Source organism: Desmodus rotundus, chromosome 10 (assembly GCF_022682495.2).
Source record: "Desmodus rotundus isolate HL8 chromosome 10, HLdesRot8A.1, whole genome shotgun sequence".
Classification (NCBI taxonomy): Eukaryota; Metazoa; Chordata; class Mammalia; order Chiroptera; family Phyllostomidae; genus Desmodus; species Desmodus rotundus.
In genome coordinates this window covers 55,767,186-55,779,684 of record NC_071396.1, presented here as the reverse complement: position 1 = coordinate 55,779,684, position 12,499 = coordinate 55,767,186, and the positions used below count along the sequence as shown (strand labels likewise).

Sequence of the window (12,499 nt, the reverse complement as noted above, 5' to 3'; positions counted from 1 at the left end):
GAGGTAGGTATTTTTGTCTAATTTTACAGATGAAGAAACTAAGGCAGAGTGGGATTAAATTAATTTTCCCAAGACTCCCACAGCTGGGCTTCAGACTGAGGTCTTTTGGATTCTAAAATTCATTCTGTTTCAACACTTAGAGCCTTTTATTTCCTAACTTTGAATTCAGAAATAATTTGACTTGTAAAATGTTGTAAAAACAACAAAGATTTCCAGTGTACTCTTTACCCAGTTTCCTCAGACCACTTTACAATTCTTAAACTCATGGAAATAACATTGCTACAATGTTAGCCAATCTATGGAGCGGATTCAGAATTTGGCAGTTGTCCGCCAGCATTGTTTTTCCAGTGTAGGACCCAATCCAGGATCCTGCATTGCAAGTATCGAATAGTTGCCATGTCTTAGTCTACTCCCACGAGGGGGAGTTCTTTAGTCTTTCTGGACCGTGGTACTTTGGGAGAGTACTGGTCAGTTATTTTGGAGGCTTTGACTGTATCTTTAATGTATTGGGTTTATGTATGCATTTAATATTGAGATAAGAGGATTTTCCTTTGTGCCACAATTATAAGCTATTCATTTCAAAGAACTTCATAATGTCATTTCCAATTATTTGAACATTTTAAAAATTTTATTTTTAAGTTTTTTAAAAAAATATTTTATTTATTCTTATTTTTATAGAGGGGAAGGGAGGGAGAAAGAGAGGAAGAAAAACATCAATGTGGTTGCCTCTCGTGCACCCCCTACTGGGGACCTGGCCTTCAATCCAGGCACTTGCCCTGCCTTGGAATTGAACCGGCAGCCCTTTGATTTGCAGGCCGGCATTCAATACACTGAGCCACACCAGCCAGGATATTAGGACATTTTTGAATGAATGAGGGTGATGTGCTAGTGGTTGGCCTTTGTTGAGCATGATAACTGCCCAGCCAGAGGGCCTTGGAGGCCCATCTGGTGGTCCACCACCCCAGCTTCACAGATGGCAGCATCGTGGTCTGCATGTCTTGGGTCTTAGTCCTTTATTTTTTCTACTTCATCATGCTACTGGCCCAAAAGGCCAATATACAGCCATTTAAAGTATCTATTGACTTAAACACAGTTGGTCCTTTATCATTGAAATTTTGATTAATCAATGACCCCTTTGATATTGGTATAAAATAAACTTTGCTTTTCCTCTGAGATAGATGCATGTAGCTAGCTCCTAAAGGGAATTTGGTATAGCCCATGGTGATTTCTTTGTGCAGCTAAACACCGATTCTGTTGTCAGCAGCTCCACCCCTTTGCATGTACATATTTGGAAGCAGCCTGGATAGCAAAGATTCCCTTAGCGCTTATGAAACAGATGTGTTAATATAACAGACATTAGTCGTCTTTGCAGGACTAATCATACAGATCTGTCAGCTCAACTGCTTCCTTGTACTCTCTTGGATTCTGCCGTTTGGAAGCTGGTAAACAATGACTCCCTTTGAGGTCACTGGTTTTCTCTCTCTCTTTTTTTGAGGGGAGGGTTGGAAAGGGGAGTATATTATAAAAGGCAGGCAGTGACTTCTGAGCTTTTAGGAAAGTTGATGTTTTACTAACTCCTTACTGTCTTAAGAGTAGGCTTTATGAACACTTATATATACATTTTCTCTAGTAAATAAGAAAGGTAAATACCATATCTTCATGAAGCTCCTCCCACAAATATGTTCAATGTTATTCCTGGGATTAGATGGACTCAATTTCTTGGCCTCTCGCTTTTCATAGCTATGCGTTTGTTTTCATATATATTTTGTTTTTTACCAAGTATTTTGCAAGTGTTTGGCCTCTTACCTTTTAATATGTAAAAAATAAATAACAGGTATATGACAATGTAGGCGACTCTACATTTTACTCTTGTTAGATTATTACATACATATAATGTACAGTGATTATTTGCAATAGATCGATATCTTGGGGAAAGGAATTAGTTTATGCATTCTGTGAAGAAAGTAAAAATTACAAGTTGAAGATGTAGTCACATATACCTTAAAAATATCGCTTGAGTCACCCAGAAAATATGGCGTGCATGGAGAATGCATACAGCACCATGCGGTAATTCTAATGCCACTGCAGTTCGTGGCCCACCAAGCCGAGTCCAAGGGTGGCAAGAGGTTTTGGAAGGTATCTGGGTCATCAGACCACTTTACTTTCACGAGGGCTTCTAGTGCGGTGTGGGGACTGGAAAATCCCAGCCAGACCTTGCTTGCGTGCAGGCTTTATACCATCATGTTATTAACACAAAGACCCCTTATCTCAACACTTGTTAACAGGCTTGCTCATTTTGGAGAGGGCTCAGTGAGATAATATATATGGCAGCCTCTAATGCAGCACCCTGCACAGGTGCAGTAAATGCTCAAGAAGTCATCAGTGGGCTGCTCCTGACCTAGCTGGATCCATTCCAATGTCACACTTTTTGGAAAGGTGTCCAGAAAAACCTGGTCACCTGCTTCCTGTCTCATCAAATTGGCATTACTGGTGGTGACTGTCTCTGAGCAGCTTTCCCTCACTCCTGATGATCTGACTTCAGTACGTTTTTGTGAATTAAATCACTAATATTCAAGTTACCACAAGATGATGTCACATCGTTTCCAGTAATTCCAGGTAGGGGGAGCCTCAGCACAACAAATCCTTAAATTTTAAAAACTTCAAATACACTCCTGTTATGTCATGGTATTTAGCTATTGTAAACAAACCTCTAATTCCTTTTCCCATTCTCCTGTGGAAACTTGCGGCTCATGTGCATCCAATTCCAAAAGTAGTTGCATAGGAAAATAGCTTGAATCTTGCAGATGACTTTATTAGAGTTAATTGTTCAGCATCTCTTGTGTTTGGTTAATAAAACTTTCCAAGCTTGTCCAATGGGTGGCCCCTAAGTATTTCTTTTACAGTGGTCTCTCTTGCAATTTTTCATCCCCCTATTATCTCTTAGTGTGATTTATTTTCTCCTGATTATATTAGTTTGGAGAACAAATATATATAAGACATTTCCCAAACTAATACGTATGCTCTTTAAGTGGCTACAACTTTGTTTGTTTTATTAATATATTCTTGGTACCTGGAACAGTGTCTAGCGTGGCAGTTACTGAAAAAATTGAATGGAAAATAAATAGAGAGTTTTTACTGTTATTTAACTGACCCCATTTGACTTAATAAATAAATATAACAACTATGTAAAAGTGTGAGTTTCTGAGTTAACTATACTCTTTAGGAATTTGACAGATATTGAAGTGGTAAGAACTGAAAACTTTGATCACTGTCCTTCTCTGGTGATTACGAGTCCAGCTTCTTTCAGAGTTTAGTTTAGTCATCTTTCTACCACTTACATTGTGTTCACAATTTTCAGTCAGGATGTGTTGATGAGTGTAAAATGAGTGAACTAGGACTACAGTACAGGAAGTACTCTTATTTTACCTTGGTGTGAAAGTTCTAGTTCACACAGAACACACACACACACACACACACACACAATTCAGGGCATCTGTGTGAGTTTCAAGTATTTAAAAAAATTAAAAAAAATTGAATATATTGGGGTGACATTGATTAATAAAATCATATAGGTTTCGGGGGTAGGATTCTATGATACATCATCTGTATCATTGTATTATGTGTTCATCTCAAGTCAAGTGTCCTTCCATCACCGTTTATCTCCCCATACCCTCCTCTCCCTTCTCCCACCCCACCTTTCCCTCTGGTAATCACCATACTGCCATCTTTTCTATGAGGAGTACTACTTTTGCTTCATGGGGGATGCAGTTTTTCATCCCCCATGCTTGTAAGTGAGGCCCCTTACCAAGGCACAGAATAGCTAAACCTGACTGTCTGTAATGGACATTAACTTCAAGAGATACTGAAGGCTAAACTTGAAGAAAGCAGTCATCATAGATTTGAGCGTTTTCTTTCTGGGGTAAAAATGAATGAATGAATACATATTTCAAAAGCCATGTTTTTGATTGGTTATCAAGACTGCAGTTGCCAGGATGGAAGTGTGAGTGACAGTTTGTGGCAGGGGGCATGATGAGGTGTGAGGCTGCTGAGGACTACGACTGGTCTTCGCAGATTGGTTCCCAAATAAGAAGTAAGGTTTATTTTCCAAACTGATCCCTGAGGTCAGCGAGATGTATCTTCCAACTCATTCCTTCATTCAGCAAATATTTATTGAGTGCCTGCTATGTGCCAGACACTGTGCTAGGTAGTGGAGATACAGGAGTGACTTAACTAGATGATGTTCCTGCTCTCATAGAGCCTCTGGTCTAATCCAGTGTGCTTTGGGGCCACAGGTGTCTTTAAGAATGTGTGAAAGTGAAGGACTCCTTTCTCTGAAAATCAAAGAGTCAGTCAACCTCAATAGTCAGTCAGTCAACCTCTTGCATGTGTGCACACACGGACATGCATGCAAAGCAGCTGTGCAGGGTTGGGGAGACTCACCGAGTTTTGCACACTATTTCCTGGGGTTCAGAACACTTACAGTTCAAGTTGGCTGCTCTCACCTCACCTTAGCACCTTATGAGGTCTTGGAGATGACTTACTGTAATTTCCAGATTTGCTCTCATGATGAAGCTGTAAATGTCTGGGGAAAAGAGCCCAAGGGGTGCTCAGTAGGCCTGAGTCAGTGGCCACCCTGTCCTGTGGCTTTGAGGAAGTCCCTCTGCTCTCTAAGTCTCTTGTTTTGTGTCTGGGCAGTGGAAAGGGTTGGATCTGAGTGACCGCGGTGATTTGAGCGTGGGCTGGGTGGACAGGCTTTGAAGGTAACAGGGAGATTCTGTGAGTAAATTACAGTCCCAGCGCTCATTAGCTGGCTGATTTTGAGCAAATTATTTACTTTGTCCAAGCCTTATTTCTCACATGTGAAAAGGAAAAAACAGCATGGGATACTTTTGAGAATTAAACTGAAATGGTGTATATAAACTGCTTGGGACAAAAATGGAAACTTTCAGCAGTCTTATATCCAAGTTGTCTCTCAGGGGAATTTGGTCAATAAGTGAGCTTTTTATTGAGGACCTGGGGTAGACTACGAGGGTACTGCCATCCTTATATTCCTGTGATGTTAACCCAGCTGCTGGGCAGTGGTTCAGGACAGTAGTGAAGGAACTCACTCTGCATCAGGCCTGGTTTAATTTCTTGGCTCTCCCACCCACTAGCTGGGTGAGCCTAAGCTCTCTGACCTTCATTTAGGTTCCATTACTGAAAGGTGGGACAATGACATCACACAACCCAGTCACAATGGAGAGGCTGTTAAGGGATTTAAACAAGATTGTGCAAGTAAAGTGTTGAGCACAGTGCCTGGCACAAAAGAACACTCTTGACTAAATAAGGCTGGTTCAGTATTAATATTATTTATTGACTTGTTTAACTTAACCTCCCCCTCTGTATTATGGGCTAGGTTGGATCTGAGGAAGGTTCCTCCCAGATTTTCTTAAGGCCCCGCTGATGAGAGCATCTCACTTATTGAGGTCAAAACAGTAAATCAAGACCCTTGATAAAAAAGTGGACTTGGACATCACTGGGAAAATGTTTCCTGTTCCTCACATCACTGAGGTTACTATGAAATAACTCACTTCGGTAAAAGATGGGTGGTGATTCTTCTTTATGTGCTCCCTTTTAGTACCCCAACCCCATGGATAAAAATGTCATCTCTGTCAGAACTGTGGAGGAAAGAAGAGGTAAGTTCTCTGAATCCACCTCACTTCAGCGGTGATCATTCAGTGATGCCGGTTTTTGTAAAGATGTGTATTTGTGTGTGTGTGGCCTGTTATGTTTTAAACAGGTGTGTCTCAGTATCTGAGGTGACTGATGAAAAAGAGGGCCAGCAGTAACAGCAAGAGAAGACTTGCCTACTATGGTCTTGTCTCTGTCTCAGTTAATCATTGGTGACAGTTGTAACAGCTAACATTTTTGAGCACTTAATAAGTGCCACGCACATTTTCTTTTATTAACTCACTCAATCTTCAGAACAGTGTAAGGGATAGGTATTATTATTACTCCTATTTAGTGAACAGAGAAACCAGGACAGAGAAAGAAAGAACTTGCCCAAGGTTGCATGGCTAGATTCCTATATCGTATATCATTTCATAGATGGCAAATCGATGTGATTAGTAGCATGTATATGAAATGTGATTGTAAAGCCATTAGATTGTGGAGTCACACCTGTACTTAATATGGTTCAGTATTGACTAGAGCAGGGGTGGATAGATTATGCTTATGTGGCCTGCTGTTGTAAATAAAGTTTTATTGGCACTCAGCTATGCCTGTTTGTTTAGATTGTATCAATGGCTGCTTTCTTGTGGCAATAGCAGAGTTGAGTTGTTGCAACAGAGACTATGTGGCTCACGAACCCTAAATCATTTACCCTCTGGCCCTTTGTAGAAGATGTTTGCTAGAGTAAGGGAATCTTCACTGCTCCCTGTCACTCACATCTTCTGCAGAAACGTTTTCACTCTCAGTATTTGAACTTGAGAAGTGGGCTGTGCAGGGCCCTGTAATGATGAGCATAATCAGTGTCTGAACCTATGGAGACACCCAGACCGTGGTCAAACATGTTCCTGAGTCTCCCGAGGAAACATGTGAGACACTGCTGTTCCTTACATGACTCTGAGGCCTTCCCTATGCTTGGTGAACAGGATGCTGTCTTTTGCTTGTGAGGTTATTTACTGCACTCTATAACTCTTACAAATATATGTTAAAGAACATTTTCTCAGGTACCTGCACTCAGCATGGGAGGAACTTCTTATTTGGCATCAGAGAAATCTCATTTCGAGTCCTGATTTTGTTACTATCTATATAACCTAACTTCTTGCAGCCTCAATTTCTTCATCTGTTAAATGGGCAGGTAATAAACCTGCTTTTAGATTGTTGTGAAGATCAAATGAGAGAACAAAGGACATATTCCAGAGTGGCATAGGAACGCTAATTATGATCGCTACCAGTGACAAGGGCACCTTGGCTGCCAGGAGTGGCTCGTCCACTCTCAGAACGTGTGCCGCAAATGCTGGGTGAGGCAGCCAAAGGGGTGCCACGTGGCAGAGAGGACAAACCAGTTTCTTACCCTCTCAGCAGCTTTGCAACAGTCAGAAGCTTGTTTGCACCAAGACCCAGGGATCCTACAGCCAGAGCTGTGGGAAACATTGTAGGGTGTGGCCAAGTCACAGTCACTCACAGAGTGGACAGCAGCACTTCAAAGTTTCTCTTTTTCTCTAACATGGTCTCGCTTTCTCGTAACTCACATTTATTAATTTTCTTTTACATCCCTGGTGCTATTCTGGAAATTTCCTTCCAAAACAGAGTAGTTCCAGGGAGCCTGTGGGAGAAAAGTATGCTTAATATAATTAATTATAAGCTTAAATTTTGTATCCAGAAATCTGGGCTTGAATATATGTTTGGTTCAGAAGGTGGCAGAATCAGGTTCTCTCTCTCTCTCTCTCTTTTTCTCTCTCTCATTAAAACATTCTCTTTGTGTGAGTTGAGCAGGGGGCTCATTGGCCATTGTCATTGGAGTGCTGACATTGATAGTTCATAGCAGTGACCAATTTGTGATTCTTTCATCCTTGACTTGAGAATATGCACTTGTGAGTGGCTGTTGTACATGTATTCCTTGATCACAAATGAGTATATTTGGAGAGAGCTGGCCCAGAAAAGTGGTCAGAGATACTAAGTGTTGAGTTAAACATTTTCTTTAGGATTTCTGCCTCTAGAAAATGGAGGTTGACATTAAAAGTTGTATTGATCTTAAGGCAAAGAGTACATTTCCTTAAACATTTCTTTGAGTGTAAAATTTTTCTGTTTCTAGATGTATCAACAGGAGTCATCTATAGAAAGAGGATAGCAATCTGTCGAAATGTGGTTCCAGAAATTTTAAGGAAGGTAAATTCATTTCAAAATTTTACCAGCTTTGGTAATTTTCCAATAGTCATGAAAAGAGCATTCTCTGATGGAAAGGAGTGCTAGAACTTTCCCAGTTCACCTACCTCAGAGCCCTTCAGAGGAAGAAAGGCCCTTCATTTCCAACCTCGGTTCTGGCAGATGCCACTGAAGAGAGCTTTTTCCTCTGTTGCTGTGTCTCTCTCTTTTGTGGAAGGCCCTTAGAGGACATACAGCTGGTCTACAATTATTTTACAGATGCCTTGGACATTTTACATGAAGTGACCATCTTTTCCTATCTGTCCATGGTTAGATATGACCCTTAGGTAAGAATAATCAGATGGTAAATATTTAGTGAGATCTTTAGTAAGGGAGATTAAAGCTTCCGTTTCTATTTCACTGTCAGAGAACCATTATTTTGGGGAGTATAATGTTCTCAGTGCTCTCTGTAAGCCCTTTTGTGTATGTTTCTGCGAAGCAATGGCATTACTCACTAAATCTTCACAATGGCAAATTGTTTTCTCTCTTTGAAATCCTTCAGCACACCTGGTGATTGCTGGGGACAAGGTAAGTGGAAATTTTTAATCACATTGCTTAGAATCATTAGGAAATAAGAGGAGACCATCCTGATTCACACTTTTAAAAATGTCTCAGATGATTCTATCAATCCGGAAGTGATTCTGCCTGTGATGTGGAACCCAGCTGGGCTCCTGCCTATTAGCTTGCAAATTACATCACTGAGCTGTTTGTAGAATAAGTGGCGGCTTCTGTCACTTCTTTATCATGAACTAAGATGCTGCCACATTCTTGAATGGAAAGAGAGGTGTTAGGACAATTAAAAGGAACTTTCTTTTATTTTTCAGATGGTAAAATGTGTGGCAATATGGGCAGCAAATTATTTTGGGCGTTTTCCATGGAGTGTGTACCCTGCCTGCTTTGCCCTATCTACATGCCTTGAATCTATTATTTAGAAGGCATTCCACTTTGTGTTGTTATCTTAATTCTTAAATAATTTAAGGACACCTCTGACTTCTACGATTCTGCCTTTGTTGTTTTCCATGTCTCTTCCACCTAGGAAAGCATATGTTTCTAGGTATTGAACAGAGTTTAAAATGAAGGAAATATTTTACCTGCTGTCGTCATGCACGTGAGCCCGTAAGTGGGCCCAATTAGAATCCATCGATTTAAGAAGGCCATAAACCAGCCCTGGAGGAGGCCTGGAGGAGGCAGTAATTTGCTTAGTGTTTAGCAGTTAGGGAGCTCAGGCCAGGGACTGTGCAGCCTGCATAAATCCTGGGCTGTCTGCACGTCCTCACCAGTATTTAGTAAGGTCGCAGCATGCTTGATTATGAAGGACTTAGAGCCGTTGGTGAGCCTTCATCCATGTATCAGGATCACTTGTCCTCTTAATTATCCAAGACTGAAAGCTCTTCTGGGCACAACCCTCACGTAGCCTGCTCTTCCTAGACTGAGAAAGCCCTCCTCCCTCTGTTGGACAGGTGAGCATTTTAAAGGTGCCCGATATCCAGTTAGAAGAGGAGTCGTGGCTCAATCCTCAGGAGAGAAACATGGCTATACGGAGTCAATGCCTTACGTGGACCCAGTATGCATCCATGAAGGAAGAGTCTGTCTTTCGGGAAAGTATGGAGAATCCAAATTGGTAAGGTCACCTCTGTGTGTGTTTGCGAAGATGTGTGTGTACACATAGGGTGGGTGTAGGGATGCACAAATGCACACATGTATTAAAAAGCTGTGATTTCATCCTTTTAACCTCTGTTTACAACTCACATAAATTACATATTATTAATGTTTAACCACATGAGTAATTAATGAATAGATTTCCCTTTGGAGGGAAAATGATAGCGTTCAGTGCCTTTCTGGCCACCCTATTACATCCTGATGTTTTTTGCCTTCCCCAGAGGCAACGAGTGGTATCACTGTGCTCAGTATTTTTCTAGACTTTTAAGAGATACTTTCAGGTACTTACATGTGTACTCACAGAGCCTGTATACTGTGGTTTTGTGGATGATTTTACATATACATAATTTCATTCTGTGTGAATCATTGTGCCCTTACTTTTTTTTGCTTAATAGAACATTTCTAAACTTTATCCATTATATGTATAAAATATAGCATATTCCTTTGAACTGTTGTATCAACTTCAACCTTATGATCATACTATTACTTTATTTAGCTTTTTTCTTTTTGACAAACGTTCTGGCAGTTTTCGGTTTCTTTTTATTACAAACAGCTCTGCGATATTGGTAAGGCATGTGATCCTCATAAGTGCTACATGAATGTTTCTCTGAAGTGAATTTTTAACTCTCAAGTTTATTGAGGTATTATTTACATATAATAAAATTTTATTCTTCTTAGTGTACAGTTCTATGAGTTTTGACAAAGATCTATACAGATGTGTAACCCCTGCCACAATCAAGCTCTAGGTCATTGGAGGTATATTTTTAAATGTTATATGTCAAGACAATTCAGTGGGGAAAGAATATTTTTTTCAACAAATGGTGCTGGCACAATTGAATATTCACAAACAAAAGAATAAAGTTGGATGTCTACCTCACACCAAATACAAAGTTAAGTCAAAATGGGTCAAAGACCTAAATGAAAGAGTTAAGACTGTACAACTCTTAGGAGAAAACATAGGCATAAATCTTTGTAATCTTGGATTAGACGGTGGTTTCTTAGATATGACAACAAAAAGCCCAAACAACAAAACAAAAATAGGTAAAATGAATTGCATCAAAATTTAACACTTTTGTGCTTCAAATGATACTGTCAAGAAGATGAGAAAAGCAATCCAGAGAATGTGAGAAAATATTTGCAAAGTTTATATCAGATAAGGGTCTAGTATCTATCATATGTAAAGGACTATTACAACTTAATAATTAAAAAGACAACCCAATGAAAAGATGAGCAAAATTTTGAGTAGATATTTTCCAAAAACCTATACAGATGGCCAATAAGCATCTGAAAATATGCTCAATGTCATTAGTCATTAGGAAGATGCAAATTGAACCACAATGAGATACCACTTCAAACGTGCTAAGATGGCTGTACCGAGAGGCACACGATACCAAGTGTTGGAGAGGATGTGGACAAGCTGGACCCCGCACATACTGCTGGGAAAGCCCAGCTTCTGTAGAGAACAGTTTGTCAGTGCCTCAAAAAGTTAAACAGAGAGTTTACCAGTTGACCCAGCATTTCTACATTGTGTTGAAAACATGTCCACAGAAAAACTTGTCTATGTCCATAGCACCATTATTCATTATAGGAAGAATGTGAAAACAAGCCAGATGCCCACCAACTGATGAAATACAAACAAATGTGGCACACTCGTACAATGGGGTGTCATTCAGCCATAAAAGGAAATGGAGTAATGATTCATGTTACAACATGGATGAAACTTGAAAACATTATGCCAAGTAAAAGAAGCTAGTTACAAATGTCCAAATATTTTATGAGTCATTTTATCTGAAATGTCCAGAGCAGGCAAATGCATAGGGATAGAAAGTAGATCCTACTCTGAACAAGGAAGTGAGGAGAGTAGGGAATGACTTTGAATGGGTATGGGGTTTCTTTTTGGGTGATGAAATGTTCTGGAACTAGTGTTGGTGGTTGTATAATTCTGTGAATAAACTAGAACCACTGGGTGAATTTTATGGTATGTGAGTTATATCTCAGTAAAAGAAAGCTGTATGGTGTGTTCTTGGGACACGCACATTTTTAGTTCGTACAAATTCTGTCAAATTTCCTCCAATGTGTTAATACATTCATGTATACTCTCATCAACGGTACATGAGCATTTATCTTCCTACAATATTGCCAGCACTTAATGTTAACATACTTTTCCATTTTGCCAATATAATGAATGAGAAGTGATTAATTATTTTGAGATAGGCTTAAAATACAAGCAAAATATAATAAGCCCCAAATGTGAATGGTGATTGTTACTGTGAACTGTGACTTCAGAGGATAATTTACTGTGTTTTTTGGTATTGTCCTGTATGGTTTAAAATTTTTTAAAATTGTGTACCTATCATTTTAATGGAAATATTAAGACCCTCAAATCCAAATAACTAAAAACCGAAAATCTTAAATCCATTCTAAAGCTCTGTCACTTGTCCAGATCATTACTGCTCCCCACAGTTCTAGATATACCATGATAATTCCAGAATGCTGTGCACTGAATGGGTGTGAATGCCAAGTCTTAATCACATCTGATGGGTTTGCTTTGAACAGCCCACTAGTTTTTTTTTCCTCAGTCTCCCTCCTGACAAGAACCTCACATAGAACCTACATATTTGGGATTAAGCATAGCCAGAGAATAGAGCCTTTTAATTTTTTTGTATATAGAAGTAGGACAGAATTGTCTCATTTTACGCAAAAAACACAAAAGTCTTTCATTTCATGTACTTTGCTTCAGCCTCAATTTTCTCAGTTATCCTGGCCATTGGCAAGCCTGAAAAGCTGAACCAGACCTTCATCACGAGATATAAAATAATTGGCTCTCAAAGTCTAGGGAAGATATCCTTCAGGATCTTTTTCCTTTGCATATTTTTTCAATCTTATTCTTTAAAACTCTTATTCTGGAAAAAATGATACATGCATTTTGTAA

At 39.6% G+C, this 12,499-nt stretch overlaps 1 protein-coding gene across 18 annotated transcripts in view; it reads left to right on the top strand.

Moving 5' to 3' along the window:
* Positions 1-12,499, top strand: part of PRELID2 (PRELI domain containing 2) — a 336,985-nt gene that overhangs the window by 6,094 nt on the left and 318,392 nt on the right. For 16 of the 18 annotated variants that reach the window (XR_006653282.2, XR_006653283.3, XM_053912680.2 and 13 more), the window contains 2 exons: positions 5,618-5,675; positions 9,369-9,529. Coding sequence is in view for 16 of the 18 variants with exons in the window: in XM_053912680.2 (XP_053768655.1) it covers positions 5,618-5,675; positions 9,369-9,529 (219 nt within the window). In the remaining 2 variants the exon portion in view is untranslated. Of the gene's footprint in view, positions 1-5,617; positions 5,676-7,798; positions 7,873-9,368; positions 9,530-12,499 lie in introns of all 18 variants that reach the window. The other 2 variants (XM_024575263.4, XM_024575261.4) reach the window with 1 other exon arrangement.